The 19,466-nt window shown below is 46.3% G+C and overlaps 1 protein-coding gene across 2 annotated transcripts in view; it reads right to left on the bottom strand.

The window, feature by feature from the left end:
* Positions 1–19,466, bottom strand: part of LOC126215141 (all trans-polyprenyl-diphosphate synthase PDSS1) — an 831,585-nt gene that overhangs the window by 159,828 nt on the left and 652,291 nt on the right. For both annotated transcript variants that reach the window (XM_049941804.1, XM_049941805.1), the window contains one exon: positions 8,644–8,782. In XM_049941804.1, the coding sequence (XP_049797761.1) occupies positions 8,644–8,782 (139 nt within the window). The remainder of the gene's footprint in view (positions 1–8,643; positions 8,783–19,466) is intronic.

The following is a 19,466-nucleotide window of genomic DNA, read 5'->3' as shown; positions in this document are numbered from 1 at the left end:
AAAGACACGTAAATTATTGTTCCCTGTTCTCGTTACAGGGGTTGTATACTTAAGGAATCCATCGAAATACGATTGTCCGATGACATCATTAATAGATATAGCAAGATGTGGAATCATATTTTATTAGATACAACACAACAACGGTCTGGTTTTTTACCGGCTGCATCGTAGCTTGAGCGGCGCCGCACTTCTTCCGTTCGGAGAGGACAGCCCTTCCGCTTCTCGCGTACGCGCAGCGGCCAGTTCTCGGGGAGTAAAGGAGCCGCCGTATCTGATATCAGATCTGGCGTGACTCTACACCTGCAATCTCACCTAAAGATGGCGGACAGTTGGACCGTCGAAATATCGTTTCGTCCGGACTGCAAAATCCGGCTGCATACCCGTGAAGATCATCAACGTTTTTTTAAGCCGGCAAAATCATCGGCATCATATCTGCAATTTCGTTTTTGCAGTGTGTAGTTGGTGTCAAACCAAACATACAATACTCATCACGTCTTTCATGCGATTCACAGTGGCGACGGAAAGCATCGGTTTATTTCCAGCTACACACAAAATGATTTTCAAAGACGACTTTAACGTACCTATTCGTTTAGTTAGGTACGTTAAAGTCGTCTTTGAAAATCATTTTGTGTGTAGCTGGAAATAAACCGATGCTTTCCGTCGCCACTGTGAGTCGCATGAAAGACGTGATGAGTATTGTATGTTTTCGTTTAGTAGCACTGAAAGACCTAAGTCGAAACAAGGCCCCGGGAGTAGACAACATTCCATTAGAACTACTGACAGCCTTGGGAGAGCCAGTTCTGACAAAACTCTACCATCTGGTGAGCAAAATGTATGAGACAGGCGAAATACCATCAGACTTCAAAAAGAATTTAATAATTCCAATATCAAAGAAAGAAGGTGTTGACAGATGTGAAAATTACCGAACTATCAGTTTAATAAGTCACGGCTGCAAAATACTAACGCGAATTCTTTACAGACGAATGGAAAAACTGGTAGAAGCCGACCTCGGGGAATATCAGTTTGGATTCCGTAGAAATATGGGAACACGTGAGGCAATACTGACTCCACGACTTATTTCAGAAGCTAGATTAAGAAAAGGCAAACCTACGTTTCTAGCATTTGTAGACTTAGAGGAAGCTTTTGACAATGTTGACTGGAATATTCTCTTTCAAATTCTGAAGGTGGCAGGGATAAAATACAGAGAGCGAAAGGCTATTTACAATTTGTACAGAAAGCAGATGGCAGTTATAAGGGTCGAGGGACATGAAAGGGAAGCAGTGGTTGGGAAGGGAGTGAGGCAGGGTTGTAGCCTCTCCCCGATGTTATTCAATCTGTATATTGAGCAAGCAGTAAAGGAAACAAAAGAAAAATTCGGAGTAGGTATAAATAGCCATGGAGAAGAAATAAAAACTTTGAGGTTCGCCGATGACATTGTAATTCTGTCAGAGACAGCAAAGGACTTGGAAGAGCAGTTGAACGGAATGGACAGTGTGTTGAAGGGAGGATATAATATGAACATCAACAAAAGCAAAACGAGGATAAGTCGGATGGTGCTGAGGGAATGAGATTATGAAATGATACACGTAAAGTAGTAAAGGAGTTTTGCTATTTGGGGAGCAAAATAACTGATGATGGTCGAAGTAGAGAGGATATAAAATGTAGACTGGCAATGGCAAGGAAAGCGTTTCTGAAGAACAGAAATTTGTTAACATCGATTATAGATGTCAGTATAGTGTCAGGAAGCCGTATCTGCAAGTATTTGTATGGAGTGTGGCCTTGTATGGAAGTGAAACATGAACGATAAATAGTTTGGACAAGAAGAGAATAGAAGCTTTCGAAATGTGGTCCTACAGAAGAATGCTGAAGATTAGATGGGTAGAACACATAACTGATGAGGAGGTACTGAATAGGTTTGGGGAGAAGAGGAGTTTGTGGCACAACTTGACTAGAAGAAGGGATCGGTTGGTAGGACATGTTCTGAGGCATCAAGGGATGATCAATTTAATATTGGAGGGCAGCGTGGAGGGTAAAAATCGTAGGGGGAGACCAAGAGATGAATACACTAAGCAGATTCAGAAGTATGTAGGCTGCAGTAGGTACTGGGAGATGAAGAAGCTTGCACAGGATAGAGTAACATGGAGAGCTGCATCAAACCAGTCTCAGGACTGAACACCACAACAACAACAACATTCGTTTAGTGCTCCCAAATTAGAGAAATGCGATATTAGTTTTATCGATATGTATAAACAAAAGGCAGTAAAACACGAAGAGTAACCAGTACTCAAGTATCACCTTGCGCGCCGCCTTGGCCCGCGCTGACTGTTGCCACCAAGCAGTAGCGCTGCTCAGTCGCTGCTTGTGTACTGGTAACTCTTCGTGTTTATACATATCGATAAAACTAATATCGCATCCCTCTAATTTGGGACCGTTAAACGAATAGGCACATTAATGTCCGCTTTATAATTTTTTTTATTTTTTTCTTTCTCTTCAGTTTAACAGGACTGAAACGACGCTTACCGTGGAAACTGGTAGTCGCATGAAAAACTTTATGAGCAATATTTGCTTGGACTGACTACAGCTACACATTGCAAAAACGAAATTGGAAAACTGCGGCTGACAGCTCTTAAAAGGGACGCACTATATCTATCCCCTCTTTCGCTGGGTTCCTCAGCTAGCATTGGGGCTCTATTTCAAGCGGGACTCGTCACGGAAGACAATTCTACTCCAGCCAATGAGATTTCAGGCCGAAGACGCGTCTGGAGACGCCCCGGACAACTGTGGAATACCAAGACGATATCACCCGCCATACGGCCCGACAACTTGTAGTGATGGTCTGGGGGGTCTTTTCATTTCACAGTTGTCAACCGCGGCACCCTCACAGCACAGCGGTACGTCGACGACTTTCTATGCCCTGTTTTGTTGCCCTCCATGGCAAGCCATCCTGGGACTTGCATTTCAGCAAGATCATGTCCGCCCCCATGTGGGACAGTTTCTACTGCTTGCCTTCGCGCTTGCTAAGCCCTACCTTTCCCAGTAAGGTCGCCGGATCACTCCTCAACTGAGAGTGTTTCGAGCATTATAGGCAGGGCCCTCAAACCAGGTAAGGATTTCGACGATTCAGTCTGCAACCGCGTGACCGCTACGGTCGCAGTTTCGAATCCTGCCTCGGGCATGGATGTGTGTGACGTCCTTAGGTTAGTTAGGTTCAATTAGTTCTGAGTTATAGGCGACTGATGATCTCAGAAGTTAAGTCGCATAGTGCTCAGAGCCATTTGAACCATTTTTGAACGCGTTATTGACTTTCCCAGTTTGTGAACATCTTTCTCTTGTACAAATCATCCGATTTCTTCTGAAATTGTAATATTTTTTTCCGCTCTCAGAGGGTACATGTGACACAAAAATGATTTTGTTTTTGTGGGGATCCACAGCCTCCAAATGCTTAATAAAAGGAAACACCGTCTGAAGTAAGATGTAATGTAGACAATCTTTATTTAAATGGTGCATATTGCAGCCTGTTTCGGAACATGTTTTCTTTTATTAAACACAAAAGGAGTTAGGTGATGAAGCGAAGATTCCGATGGATGAAGTGCCCGAGAACAGCGGTCTCGTCGCTTTGTAGTAGTGTGCAATAAGAGTATAAGCGACATCTTATGCTGCATACTAAACTGGTTCAAAATGGTTCAAATGGCTCTGAGCACTATGGGACTCAACATCTTAGGTCATAAGTCCCCTAGAACTTAGAACTACTTAAACCTAACCAACCTAAGGACATCACACACACCCATGCCCGAGGCAGGATTCGAACCTGCGACCGTAGCAGTCCCGCGGTTCCGGACTGCAGGCCAGAACCGCTAGACCACCGCGGCCGGCTACTAAACTGGAGTGAAATACACTCCTGGAAATTGAAATAAGAACACCGTGAATTCATTGTCCCAGGAAGGGGAAACTTTATTGACACATTCCTGGGGTCAGATACATCACATGATCACACTGACAGAACCACAGGCACATAGACACAGGCAACAGAGCATGCACAATGTCGGCACTAGTACAGTGTATATCCACCTTTCGCAGCAATGCAGGCTGCTATTCTCCCATGGAGACGATCGTAGAGATGCTGGATGTAGTCCTGTGGAACGGCTTGCCATGCCATTTCCACCTGGCGCCTCAGTTGGACCAGCGTTCGTGCTGGACGTGCAGACCGCGTGAGACGACGCTTCATCCAGTCCCAAACATGCTCAATGGGGGACAGATCCGGAGATCTTGCTGGCCGGGGTAGTTGACTTACACCTTCTAGAGCACGTTGGGTGGCACGGGATACATGCGGACGTGCATTGTCCTGTTGGAACAGCAAGTTCCCTTGCCGGTCTAGGAATGGTAGAACGATGGGTTCGATGACGGTTTGGATGTACCGTGCACTATTCAGTGTCCCCTCGACGATCACCAGTGGTGTACGGCCAGTGTAGGAGATCGCTCCCCACACCATGATGCCGGGTGTTGGCCCTGTGTGCCTCGGTCGTATGCAGTCCTGATTGTGGCGCTCACCTGCACGGCGCCAAACACGCATACGACCATCATTGGCACCAAGGCAGAAGCGACTCTCATCGCTGAAGACGACACGTCTCCATTCGTCCCTGGGACCGTAGCCCAGCTTCATGGAGACGGTTGCGAATGGTCCTCGCCGATACCCCAGGAGCAACAGTGTCCCTAATTTGCTGGGAAGTGGCGGTGCGGTCCCCTACGGCACTGCGTAGGATCCTACGGTCTTGGCGTGCATCCGTGCGTCGCTGCGGTCCGGTCCCAGGTCGACGGGCACGTGCACCTTCCGCCGACCACTGGCGACAACATCGATGTACTGTGGAGACCTCACGCCCCACGTGTTGAGCAATTCGGCGGTACGTCCACCCGGCCTCCCGCATGCCCACTATACGCCCTCGCTCAAAGTCCGTCAACTGCACATACGGTTCACGTCCACGCTGTCGCGGCATGCTACCAGTGTTAAAGACTGCGATGGAGCTCCGTATGCCACGGCAAACTGGCTGACACTGACGGCGGCGGTGCACAAATGCTGCGCAGCTAGCGCCATTCGACGGCCAACACCGCGGTTCCTGGTGTGTCCGCTGTGCCGTGCGTGTGATCATTGCTTGTACAGCCCTCTCGCAGTGTCCGGAGCAAGTATGGTGGGTCTGACACACCGGTGTCAATGTGTTCTTTTTTCCATTTCCAGGAGTGTAGATGCAAGGGAGCTGATGTTACGACAGAAATAGGATACACGCATAAAAGGTGCGGAAAAACATGAAGGAGGCCATGTCGCCTTCTTTAGCCCTTATACAAGTCCACAACGTTCCTATCCGCTTAAGGACACAGTGCACTCCTTAGCAAATGGGTAATAATAATGTCTTAAATGAATAATAATTCCTATTTTCGATAGCATGTAATGAAAATACACGCATATCTCGATATTGCTATTATTCTTTAATTTTAACTACAGTGTAATTATTATTGCAAATATACCCGAGAATATTGGCTTAGGCCCAGCCTTTCATCCGCTAAGCAATTCTTACGGCTTTCGTGATGTCTGCTACGTACCGATTGTCCATAGCACTTTCAGCTGTTATATTTTTATCCGACAGCCAATTTACTTGAAGCTGGAACACTTATTTTATTTTTACTGCTAAGTGATATATGTACAATCGATTTGAAGGCAATACTGCCTGTTACGCTTGTTTCACGAATCGCACGCTGTAAGTACTTTAACTGCCGTTCCATCATGGGACGTCCCCATAATGTTTCTGCGACACATTTCAAAAAAATGGTTCAAATGGCTCTGAGCACTATGGGACTCAACTGCTGTGGTCATCAGTCCCCTAGAACTTAGAACTACTTAAACCTAACTAACCTAAGGACATCACACACATCCATGCCCGAGGCAGGATTCGAACCTGCGACCGTAGCAGTCGCACGGTTCCGGACTGCGCGCCTAGAACCGCGAGACCACCGCGGCCGGCGACACATTTCGATAGGTCGTGTAAAACACCGTCCACTACCTGCGTTTCTTCTTTTTTTTTTTTCAAGACGCACAGAGGGGAGGGCGTTGGGCATGAACTATCAGACTGCGTAGCGGAAGCATTGTGAGCGCCTTCCTTGATGGAACGACAGTTGAAGTATTTACAGCTCTCTATTCACGAAGCATACCTACGAAGATGAGACATTATTGTCTTCAAATCGAGTGTGCACAGAAAAGATGAACTTTAAAACAAAAATAAAAGGTAAAGCTATGAGGAAATTGACTTTCATTGGAATAAAAATACTATTACTGCGAATATTTGCGAATATCAGCATCTGCTGAGACCTCTGCTCTTGTTGACGCACATTACCGCAATCACCGGATGACCAAAAAGCCTGTTCATGCAAGGTGAACCGTGCACCATCTCAAAAGTCGGAGAAAGGGATGGAGGAAGAGTAAGAGTTTTACATCCCATCGGCGACGAGGTATTCCGAGTCAGAGCACAATCTCGAATTGGTCCACTTCCACAGCTGAATGGTCAGCGTGTCTGACGGCTATTCGAAGGACCGGTGTCCGATTTGGGTACTGTCACGGATATGTCCTTGTCGGGAGGACTGGAACGTGGTGATCTCGGCCTCGTGAAGCCAACTCAGAAGCTACTTGAGTGAGAAGTAGTGGCTCTGATGTCTATAATGCCGGCAACCGCACGAATAACGGTGTGTTGACCCCACGCCACCCCATACCGCATCCTATGACGCAACTGCAAGAGGATGGCATGGCGGTCGGTCGGACCTGATTTTGCCCAACTGGGCCAGAACGGCAGAGCTATATTAATTCCTTTTTTTGTACGATTTGGAACTGGACTAGAAAATCGGCAACGTTCGGGAGCACTCCCGGCATTCGCCTTGCGCCGTTTAAGGAAACCACTGGGACAGTTACATCTGAATCGGCGTGCTCCCGAAATCGAGAGCAGAACATTAGCACTGCGGCAGTGCTGCGGCATTTACCGGAGGCTGGCGGCTAGAACACATATGCTTTGAGTTAAGCACTTCCAACGCACTGGGAACCAGTATAAGAGAAACCTGTTGGATTCTTCGTGACATTTACTCGGAGTTGTAGAGAAAAAGCAAGATGTTAGCAGAGAGACAGACGGTATTTATAAAAGAATCCGGGGACCAGTGACAGTCATAAATTTTTGCGGTCGAAAGCTGCCTCCGTGAGACCGCTGAACTTTCTACTTCCTTCTGTCTCCTTCCCTCTTTTCCTCTCAGTCTCGGACGTCGGACTGACACACACACACACACACACACACACACACACACACACCACCGTGCACACCAAGAGCTATTTTCCAAATGTTTCTCAAGATCAGTTTTTTGTCTTATTTTATTTAATACTGGACATCACTTATCTCTTCCTATTTACTATTGTGCTGTGTTTGAAGCTCTCCATGCGTTCAACAATAGTACCGTTTCGTTCACATCACTGATGTATTTTATTAAATCACCTTATGCACGTACTTAGCTTCTGTTAATTTTCAACTGTCGTTTAAAGACTATTACTTTCAAGTTTTTTCCAGGTGAATAAGATGCCGGTTTTGTGTATCCGCTGGAAATTGCTACTTCTCTCAAATCTGAGGAAGTTAGAGCATTATGGGCAGGGCCCTCCGACTACATAGGGATTTTGACGATCTAACGCGCCAATTAGGTAGGATTTTGCACGACACCCCTCAGGAGAATATCCAACAACTGTATCAGTCAATGTCAAGCCGAATAACTGCTTCAATAAGGGCCAGAAGTGAACCAACGCTTTATTGACTTGCTCCATTTTGTTTGTTTGCACATGTAGACCACATCTACCGATTTCCGTCCTATTCGGATAATTTCTTCGTCGTGCCTCTCTCTCTCTCTCTCTCTCTCTCTCTCATCTTAGAGTGCAATTTAGATTCTTGTAGACTTACCGCACTCGTAAAACAAGTCGAGTGATGAGTGAAGATCATCATCTGCTGCCATACGAAACATACTTTAGAATACTACCTCTGCCCCGGAGGGCACACGACGCCACCTGTTCCTGTGAGGACTGTCAGCAGACTCCACGATTATGAGAGCTCCTTGAACGCTTACGAAATTATTTACGATTTAGCTACAGAATCTAATCAGAATCACGAACAGGATGTAGGCACTTTCACTGGCTACTCCCCGCTTGCATCGGTCAACCCGTTGCAAAATACTGGGAGAATCACTCAACCCTGAGCCAGCCTCACAGGCCCCTCCACAGCCCATTCACGAGGATTAGGGAAAGACCAGCACATCGCCGCCAGGCTGGAGGAACTTCCTTCCCGCGGTTACCGACTGGCGTAGGCGATAGCCACATGAAGACCAAAGGCGCGGTCAGGAAATGATATGTTACAAGTTTTCCCAAAAATCGAAGTGAGACACGCAGCTGGAGTGGAAAATCTCAAACTCCTCTATAAAACTTGTTTAGATCGCATCGCTACAATTCCTTTACACATGCCTTCCGATCTCGATATTATAATATTTTTTTTATATATTAATGAGACCGCATGGTCCACAAGTGAACCATGTTGAGTCGTCCGCCTGTGAGGTGGCGCGGCGGCTACGGCTGCGGCCTACCTTCTTGTGGTTCCACAGCACGTTGACGCTCGGCTTCCCCCTCCGGAAGTCTGACTGGTCGATGACGTCATCGTGGATGAGCGACGCCGAGTGGATCATCTCGCAGATCATAGCCACTTGCCGCTGCGACGCAAGCAGGCTGCGAACACCAACACTCGTTGTTACACAAGAAAGTAAAAGCAAAGAAACACAACGTAGCCACTTACTTTAGTTACTTTACTACAACGCGTTTCCTGGGCTGTGCTCCACGTAAGATTTGACAGTTGTGGGTTCAGCCCAGCGCCGTTGTCGACGGAAAATTAGCGATGTCGAAATTTAAAAGGTTTTAATTTAATGACTATTGGTCATAAATCACTGGAAACAGTAACAAAGTGCTGAGGAGTAGCGAAGTAAACTGAAATGACCTCACAGAATGAGTTACAGGAAAATAGGGTACCAACCTGAAACGTATTGGAGGAATCTTAAGAAAATGAAATTCATCCACGAAAGAAGTGGCTTACAAAACAAATTATTGCCAAATATTTCTCGTGAACCTGGTACTCTTACCAGGAGCCAAAGAAAAGCGGGCCGTTTTGTCACGGGATCGCTTAGCAAGTGTGTCTGTGTATTATGGAGATGCTCAACAAACTTCAGTGGCAGGCGCTGCAAGAGAGGCGTCGGGCTACATGTGGGGGGGGGGGGGGGGGTTTACTGTTGGAGGTCGGGGAGTGTACGTTTATAGAAGGGTACGATAACCCTATACTTTGTCGCACACACATTTCGACAAATGACCACGACATGAAAATAAGACGGTCTAAGGCGCTGCAGTCATGGACTCTGTGGCTGGTCCCGGAGGAGGTTCGAGTCCTCCCTCGGGCATGGGTGAGTGTGTTTGTCCTTAGGATAATTTAGGTTAAGTAGTGTGTAAGCTTAGGGACTGATGACCTTAGCAGTTAAGTCCCATAAGGTTTCACAACCATTTTTTGAAAATCAGAGGAACAGAGATTGAGCGACAATCATTCTTCCCACGCATCACCCGTGGATCGACCAGAGTTAGAGGAGGAGGAGGAGAAGTTTAGTGTTTAACTTCCCGCCAAACAAAGAGGTCATTAGAGACGGAGCACAAGCTCGGATTAGGGAAGGATGGGAGAGAAAATCTACCGCGCCTTTTCAAAGGAACCATCCCGGCATTCGCCTGAAGCGATTTACGGAAGTCACAGAAAACCTCAATGAGGAAGGCCGGACGCGGATTTGAACCGCCGTCCTCCCGAATGCGAGTCCAGTGTGCTAACCACTGCGTCACCTCACTCGGTAGGGACCAGGGATGGCGGAAAACGATGATGGTAACGAACGTTTCGCCACACAATATAAGGTGGTTTGCCGAGTAGTGGTAGATGTAATTAATTGGCAAACTGGCAAGAGTCTTAATCTCAAAATCTGTGAAAAATGCCACGTTGCAGCATGGTCCATAATAGGCATTAAATTGAATGTTTCCCTATAACTGATTGGGTAAGGCAGTTCAAAGGTTGGAGGAAGGTAAGAACGTACCACATCAATGTCCAGTAAAACACAGTGGTGTTCCAATCTACTATGCCATTTAGAGAAGCCTTATCTTTATACACTCTCTAATCAAATGTATCCGGACACACTTATGTAAGAAGAAATTGATCACAATTAGTCACGAAAGGCAGACCCGCCATAATAAAAGGAGGCGGGGAGTATTTTGTTTAGGGAAGCACTGGCAGCAGAAAGAATCGAACAGTAGAGCTTAGTGACTTCTAATGTGGACTAGCCACCGGATTTCGCGGGAGTAACTAATCCATCAAGGATATTTGAACCCTCATAACACGTCCAAGTTGACTGTTAGTGACGTGATTGTGATATGGACAGGTGAAGGATGAATCACAGGTAAAACAAGATCAAGATGACCACATGCACCGAAGGACTGGGACCGTCGAAAAAAAAATGGTTCAAATGGCTCTGAGCACTATGGGACTTAACTTCTGAGGTCATCAGTCCCCTAGAACGTAGAACTACTTAAACCTAACTAACCTAAGGACATCACACACATCAATGCCCGAGGCAGGATTCGAACCTGCGACCGTAGCGGTTGCGCGGTTCCAGACTAGCGCCTAGAACCGCTCGGCCACTCCGGCCGGCTCGACTGTCGAGTATTGCGTTGGTTGTTTAGAAATCGCATGAAATCAGCCGTAGGAATCATTCCTGAGTTCCAAAGTGCTACCATGTCAAGCTAGCTCAAAGACTAAGCGTAGGCATTTATAAAGAATGGGGTACAATGCTCCTCGTAAGCCACAGATTTCTATAGTCGTTGTTAAGTGACGCTTGAAGTGGTGTAAAAGAGTGACGACAAGGGACAGTATACGACTGAAAGCGAGTGATTGGGAGTGATAAACCGCGGTTTGCCCCGTAGCAATCCGATGGACAGGTTTGGCTTTGGCGAATGCTTTGAGAACGTTACCTGGCATCATGTGTAATGCCAGTATTGAAGTACGAAGGGGATAGTGCTATGGTATATGTGTGTTTTTTGTGGGCAGAGTATGAGCCCATTACTGCGCTTCAGAAAATGCTAAATGCCGAAGGTCATGAACACATTTTACAATATTGCGTACTGTACTGTAGAGGAACAGTTCGGAGACCAAGACTGTTTGCACCAGCATATCAATGAACCCCGTCATAAGCGAGCATGTATCAGGCAACGGTCTGTGAACAATGACACTGCTGAAAGGAATTGGTCTACCCAGAGGCCCGACCTGAACCAATGGACGATCTTTGGGATGTGTCAGAACGTCGACTTCTCTCCAGGCCGCAGTGTCTCTGGTTTGGGCTCTTGAGGAAGCATGAGCTGCTATTCCTCCACACACCTTCAGACACCTCATTTAAAGAGTACCCAACAAAGTCGCCATAAGGGCGAAGGGTGGACCCTCCCCAAATTGATGTCCACTAGTCACTGTCCTGATACTTTTGATTAGGTATCGTATACAAAGTGAGCAAAATCGCAGTACGTAACATGAATGGCGGAATTATTCCACACTCGGACAAAGAATAGGATAATGAATAAGGTCTCTGTTGCGCGAATCTCAGCTACTAGACAGTTACAAAAGTGGAAACCTGAAAACGTATGCCGATATGCCTTGCCAACTTCAAAAACCGTAATATGGGAGCTGGGTGTTTAAAGAGAAAAATAAATCGTTCAGAAGCGCAGGTGGCAGTAAACCTCTACCCTGGGGGCTCCTGGCAAGCAGCATTCCGTTTACATAAGTGAACTTGGTAGTCCGGCGGTGAACTAGCGACCTTGTCGGTTTGTCTAGGCGCCGGGCAGCTGGTTGCAGGAAACAGGTTAATGCCGGTCGGCTATCTCTGCTCCGAGGTAGGTAACCGCCAGAGGCGTTATGCCGTGCGCTAGTGACGCACTGGTGCCTCTAGGCAGGTCCAGCCAAGTGAAACTGCCCGCTCAAGTTATGCAACAGGCTTCTACTACTGCTAGGCACACTCATACAAACAGCAGCCTAAAACGATACAGTGCTCATATACCAGCTCCTGGCTATGGTGCTGACATAAAATTCAGTGCCGATCAGCCGCTGCATCATTATAATTTTTGTGCTGTGTAGAGTGGCATGGGGATATAACACCACATCGCTCTCCCGGCTGTTGTCGGCTTTTCAGAACTCGGAGCTGCTACTTCTCATACAAGTGCACGATCCAATTACATTAATGTGACCATCACCTGTGTTCGACGTCAACAATGGCAGAAGGCAGAAGCAGCACTAGCAGTGCAGAGTATATAAAGCGTGTCGCGGGGACGCGAAAAACAGTGTAGTCATTGAAAGAGCAAGCGGAGCGATTTATCTGACATCCAAAAGAGCATGACCATCTGATTTCGGGCCAAGGATGGAAGTATTTCCCAACCGGCCAAATTTCCATACTGTTCGCGTGCCGCTGTGGTGAAAGTATGCAATGCATGGCGCTGTCCAAAAGCGGCGCCGATGCAACTGTAGTGCATCAAGCGCCGTAGATGACAGGGGTGAATGACGGATGACGGTTGCGGATATGTGTACGGGCGAACAGACGTGCAACTGTTGAGCAACTTACATCCCAAATTAACCAAGGGGGGCTACCAACAGTGTGTCGTCAATGACTGTTCAATGGACAGGTAGCCTTCTCAGATGAATCACCTTTTACGCTCCGTCGGACAGAAGGCCGCTGTCGTGTTCGCCGTGAACCGTCTAAATCACTCGCCCCATAAGCAGTAGGAAGCGGGTTATGGTGTTATGAATGTTTTCCTGGCATTCTCTAGGTGATCTCGTCATTTTGGAAGGCACACTGGATCAAAACAAGTACGCAACTATCCTTGGAGACCAAGTACTCCCGCACACACAGTTGGTTTTTCCTCGGCACGAGGGCATCTACCAGCACGAAAGTGCAACGTGTCACCAAGTTCACAGTGTACATGTGTGGTTCGAAGATTACGAGGACGAGTTACCCGTTCTCCGCTGGTCACCAAAATGCCAAAATTTAAACACAGTCTATGGGGCCACTTCGATCAGACCATTCGCGCTATGGATCTTCCACCGAGAAACGTAGCTCAGATGCCACAGTACTGGAGTCGGCATGGCTCCAATCCCCGTTGGTATCTCCCAGAACTGTCAATCTCCCTGCGCGTCTCGCAGCGGTCCGCGCTGAAAAAGGTGGTTATTCAGGCTTCTGGCAAGTGGTCACATTAATGTGACCCGAGTAAAGGAGAAATCCCTGGGAGTACAACGGGAACCGAGTCCGTGTTACACTCATGGTAGTCAGGCGCGCTTATCACTCAGCTACGCAGGCGGAGACTAAGGCCAAGATGGACGTCCGAAATACCTTGAATCCTGAAACTCACTGGAAAGTTAGGATATGAGGTACTGACGGAAGTACAGCTTCAACGTGGGTCGCGAGTCGTTCTTGCATTGCTAAGGCGGTAGTGTTTCTTTTGTACAGGGCGGGCTATTCTAGTGCTTGCACAGCACCTTTTAGCCGTAGCAGGTTTTACAATTTAATTTTTTTCTTTTATTACAATTTTAAAGTGCTTACTAGAAAGGTGCTATTTACATTTTTTGCACTTTTAAGATGATCATTTACAATAGACATTTGCTATTACAATACATAATTTGCATGAGATATATCTTATTTTAACAATGTATACAATAATAGAACAAAGGAGAAGCGTGGAGATGAGGAGAATGTTTTTGAAGTGAGAGTGAAGGACATAAACATTAACATATGATAATGTCTAATTATTCACATTGGTGTTTGTAGTGTTACTGTACATAATTTGCACGAAATATATCTTATTTTAACAATGTATACAATAATAGAACAGAGGAGAGGAGAAGAGCATATTCAGCGAAACGCAAAGGTTCCTGGTTCGATTCCCAGTCCGGCAAACAGTTTTAATCAGCCAGAAAGTTTCAAACTATCGCACGTTCCGTTCCAGAGTGAAAATTCATTCTGGAAATCTTGAATCCTAGCCGTTATTGATGTGTACATCACAACACGGTTTAAATCACACAAGGTGTGTTCAAAAATTAAGAGAATTTCCTAGTTTTACGCGTAGTATTAGTGTTATTCGCCTGATTTTCGAGTTACTGGTTAATACGTCCGAAAGTGTCTGTACCATCTTACCCACATATGGTATTTTATGTCAATCTGTATTAAAATTCGCTACAAGAAAGTATATAGTGTAACAAACCATTAGAAATGTTAAATATCGGCTTTGATGAGTATATTATGAGTGAAACAAAGCTTTATGAATGGTACAACTTTACAATCTGGCAAGTAAGAGCGTGATCTGCGTTACACACATCTTGTAAGAGATTTCCCCTTAGTTCTTCCACAACCCAACGGAAAGAACCTCTTTCCTTCACGCAATATCCATAAAGCATTAGTTTACTTTAAACTTTTGACTGAAATACGCTTCGTGTTTATCAAAGATATTTGAATTCGACTGCCTAACGTTGCTTCATCGACAAAAATGAAGTATTGATACTGCAGGAGGACAATGATCCGAAGCACGGCAGCAGCCCTAGCAGCGACTGAAAAAGAAGCAAGGTGTGCAGGTACTGGAATGGCCCTCACAGTCGGCTCACGCAAATCCCACTGAAAATGAATGGTCTTCCATCAAAAAGAAGTTGCAAGGAGAAAGTACCGTAACTTTGAAAGAGCTGTAAACGCAAATTCGACGCTTTTTGAGGTCTCTTCCACGTGGTTACTTGGAAAACTTTATTTCAAGCATGCTTCGGAGATGCCAAGCAATTATGGAGACTGCGGGTGACTGAACTTATTGTTAATTCTAACTGCTTTTTCCTTTCGTTCATATATTATGTATGTATATGTTTTCGTTTATTGTCAAATACATTTTTCTACGTATTAACCGGACCACCATCTTATTTAATAGACTATATGCGTTTCGAGGAAGGACGCGTAAGATTTAGAAGGTGACGAACACCCTGGACGCCCTAGCACAGAATTAACAGATGAAATCGTGGAAACACTGAAGGAAGTGATTATCAGCAATTATTAGGGAAGTCGCTGATGATGCTGGCATACCAACCGGCTCATACCATGACATTTTTTCGGATGTTTAGGGCACGAATCACGTGACAGAATAATTTGTTCAAAAACTGCTGAATTTCCAACAAAAGCAGCGGCGAATTCCAGTTACTGATAGGTGTCGTAACAGGTGATGAAATACAGGTTTACGGCTGTGACGTCGAAACTAAGGCTCCACTGTCTCAGCAGTGATCGCAAACATTTTTAAAACCCTGGTCAAATGTGAAGGTTTTGCGATTATAACGACATAGTGCAGCATAAGTTCTGGCCACAAGGTCGATCGATCAATATGGTCTACAAAGAACCAATTCAAAGCCCGTCAACAGAAGAATTTACGAAAAAAAAAGCTCCCGGATTTGTGAGGAAACACTTCGTGACTTTTTGGGCCATGATAATACACCTGCTTAGACTTCATTTCTTGTTCTTCAGTTTTTGGCCAAAACCAACAGTGTAACGATGCCGCATCTTCAACATTCGCCAGACATGGTCCGTATGACCTTTTTCTGTTCGCTAAAATGTAGGAAACTATAAATGGCTGCCATTTCGCAAGCACAGATAAGACTGATGAGAGAGCTAAAAGTTTTACTTGGATTTGAGAAAACGCTGTCACAAGTGTGTGCGATATAAGGGTCATTAATTTTGACGGGAATAAAAATGACGTAGACCAACAAATAAAATTCTTTAAAAATTGTTTTTAATACACATCATATACACTCTCTGATCAATAATATCTGGACACCTGTTAGTGGACATTAGTATAGGGTGTATCAACCTGCGCCGGTAGCAGTGGACGAGCGGTTCTAGGCGCTACGGTCGCAGATTCGAATCCTGCCTCAGGCATGGATGTGTGTGATGTCCTTAGGTTAGTTAGGTTTAAGTAGTTCTAAGTTATAGGGGACTGATGACCTCAGAAGTTAAGTCCCATAGTGATCAGAGCCATTCGAACCATTTTTGGACCAACCTTCGCCTATACGAATTCTTGGACTTTCATTTTCAATTAAGTGTCCGGGTCTGTGGAGGAGTAACAGCCCATTCTTCTTCAACAGCCGAAATCAGAGAGGGTAGTGATGTTGGACATCGAGAAGAAGGCAATTCATCCCGAAAATGTTCCGTGCGTCGGGGCTCTGGATAGGCCAATCCATATTATGAATGTTGTTGTCCGCAAACTGTTGCCTCGCACATGCTGCTTTACGACACGGTGCATTTTCATACTGGTACAATCATTATCTCCGAACTGACCCTCTACTGCATGCAGTAGGCAATGCTGTAAAATGCATTCATATCACTTCACATTTAGCGTTTTCATAAGAGCAGTAAGGGGACCAGACCCCAATCACAAAAACCCATATCATAGCAGCATCACCTCCACTATACTTCGTCAACAGCCTTGCCGCAGTGGTAACACCGGTTCCCGGCAGATCACCGAACTTAAGCACTGTCGGGCTGGGCTAGCACTTGTAAGGGTGACAAACCGGTCTGCTGAGCGCTGTCGCCAAGCGGGGTGCACTCAGCCCTTGTGAGGCAAACTGAGGCGCTGCTTGATTGAGAAGTAGTGGCTCCCTCGGAAACTGAACGGCCGGGAGAGCGGTGTGCTGACCACATGCCCCTCCTTATTCGCTGAGGGTGGCACGGCGGCACGTCGATACCGTTGGGCCTTGGTGGCCTGTTTCGGGCGGAGTTCAGTTCCACTATACTTTACTGTTGGTACCACACATGATGGCGGGTAACGTTCTCCGGGCATTCGCCAAACCCAAACTCTCCAACCAATTTGCCACTGGGTGTAGCGTGATTCATGACTGTACAGTGGCGTCACTCTTTACACCGCCTCAAGCGTCGCTTTGCATTCACCGGAGAGGAGCTGCTTGAACAATGTACTCCATTCTTTCTGGAATCCTACGCACAGTCCAGCTAGACTGCCGGTAGCACTTAAGAACTCAATAATGATTCCTTCCGCTGATTTCCTGCGATTTTTCACTACTACTTTTCGCAATGCTCGGCGATCCCTGTCCGTCGGTGTATGAGGTCTGCCTGCTCTTGGTTTAGCTGCGGTTCATCCTTCAGAATCACATCGGCAACAGTCGGCTAGGGCAGATTAAGGAAAGCTGAAATGCCTCGATGGAGATGCTACTTAGGTGACATCCAATCACTGGTCCATGTTCAGAGTCATTGAATTCTCCTGAGCGATCCATTCTGCTGTTACTGCTTCTGCACTGACACCAGAACACTCCAGCCTCCTTTTTTATGTACAGCCCCACCTCTCCCGAGATCTAGCGGACACTTCCTCATTACATAAGGGTGTTTGGATACTTTTGATCAGACGGTGTATATTACTATACGGCGAAAACAGCGCACAATGGAAGTTTCCAGTTGCAGGCTGCCTATTTAATGACTACCAGCAGCAACAAGAATTTGATTTTTCCGTACTTCATATAATTACCTCTTAAATTTAGAATTTAAAAGGCTGTTCAAAATGGTTAAACCTAACTAACCTAAGGGCATCACACACATCCATGTCCGAGGCAGGATTCGAACCTGCGATCGTAGCGTCGCGCGGTTCCAGACTGAAGCGCCTAGAACCGCTCGGCCACACCGGCCGGCTAGAAGTGTTCCTAAGCCACAGGGGGAAACATCAGCTATTTCGAAAATACTCATCAGGACTGGAGGGGTGGTCAGATGTGTAACAGTTAAAACGTCTGCTCACTGAAATCAGGGAATTCGGGTCCCTGTTCCGATCTGACATTAATTTTCTAGTATTACGTTCATATTCCTTAAAACCCAAAATCAGCATACCTGGTACCTCTCCGCCACCGCGGCCGGCAGAGGCGTTCTGCATCACTGAGAGGTCTGCTATTGGAATTTCGAGAGAGTACTTTCCGGGAAGGGGTGGACAACATGTTACTTCCGTCCACATACGTACGAAATGACCACGGCGAAATAAAATCGAGAATTAGAGCTAATACAGAGGGTCAACGACAGTCTTCCTTCCCACCCGCCATTGGCGTGTGGAACACACCCTCTGCCAAATGTTGTTAGGTGGCTTGCGGAATATTGATGTAGATGTATATGTAGTTTCTGATATACGTGAAGTTACTTACATTTTAATTCTTCTCGCGTATTCAGTCGAATGGCATCGTTCACATGGTGCCAGACAATCCAGGAAAATCTAAAGCGGCACAAGAAATTCCTTAGTTTGTTCTCGTAATGGTATCCGAAGCATTCTCACTGATCGTCGGTTTCAGTTGTATTTTCTGTAGTTTATGTTGGAGGGACGGAATCCACGCGTACTCGACGGGAAAATAAGCCGCTGTGTGTTTCGCTTTCCTTCGTAATTGCGCTCCAGCGTTGCTACAGTTAGAGGGCTTCTTATGGCCGCTCTCTCGCGGTGTCCCAATTGCCTACCCACTCGCGAGTCATTCTCTTGCACGTTTGCTGCGAAATTACTGTACTGCGCAACGGTTCTCTGCAATTGATCGGCTTGAGCGGTCAGCAAAGTAAGCTTCTAGCGATCCAGACTCTATTACGTTCAGTCTTGGTTTAAGTACGAGAGCTTTGGTTTTTCTAATTTCAATGTGCCGTCGTCCGCGCGTTAGTTAGAGACGGAGGATAAGCTCAGATTACGAAAGAACAGGAAAGAAAATCGTCCGTATCCTCTTCAAAAGAACCGTCCGGCTTTTGCCTAGAGCGACTTAGGGAAATGACAGACAAACTAAGTCTGGACGGCAGCACGCGAATGTGAACCGGCGTCCTCCCGAATGGGAGTGCAGAGGGCTAACTACTGCGCCACCTCACTGAGGTTCTACCTTCTTAAAAACAAATTAGCCATATGGTATAAGTCAGGACTTCAATAAGAAGCCGGCCGGTGTGCCCAGCGGTTCTACGCGCTTCAGTCTGGAACCGCGCGACCGCTACGTTCGCAGGTTCGAATCCTGCCTCGGGCATGGATGTGTGTGATGTTCTTAGGTTAGTTAGGTTTAAGTAGTTCTAAGTTCTAGGGGACTGATGACCTCAGAAGTTAAGTCCCATAGTGCTCAGAGCCATTTGAACCATTTGAACACTTCTACCGCAGGCTCTCCCCTGTAATTGTGGGGACAGAATAGCCCCTGTAATTGTGGGGACAGAATAGCACCACGGCGGGAGCGGATTTACCTTTTACAATGCAAGCACACACGAGAAACCATCAAACCCACAGCACTACACAGTTTCCAACACAGAAAAAATATTCAAACTGCAAAAAACGTACA

This window comes from Schistocerca nitens, chromosome 12 (assembly GCF_023898315.1).
Source record: "Schistocerca nitens isolate TAMUIC-IGC-003100 chromosome 12, iqSchNite1.1, whole genome shotgun sequence".
NCBI lineage: Eukaryota > Metazoa > Arthropoda > Insecta > Orthoptera > Acrididae > Schistocerca > Schistocerca nitens.
The sequence above is the reverse complement of the archived record's forward strand: the minus strand, read 5'-3'. Positions and strand labels throughout refer to the sequence as shown.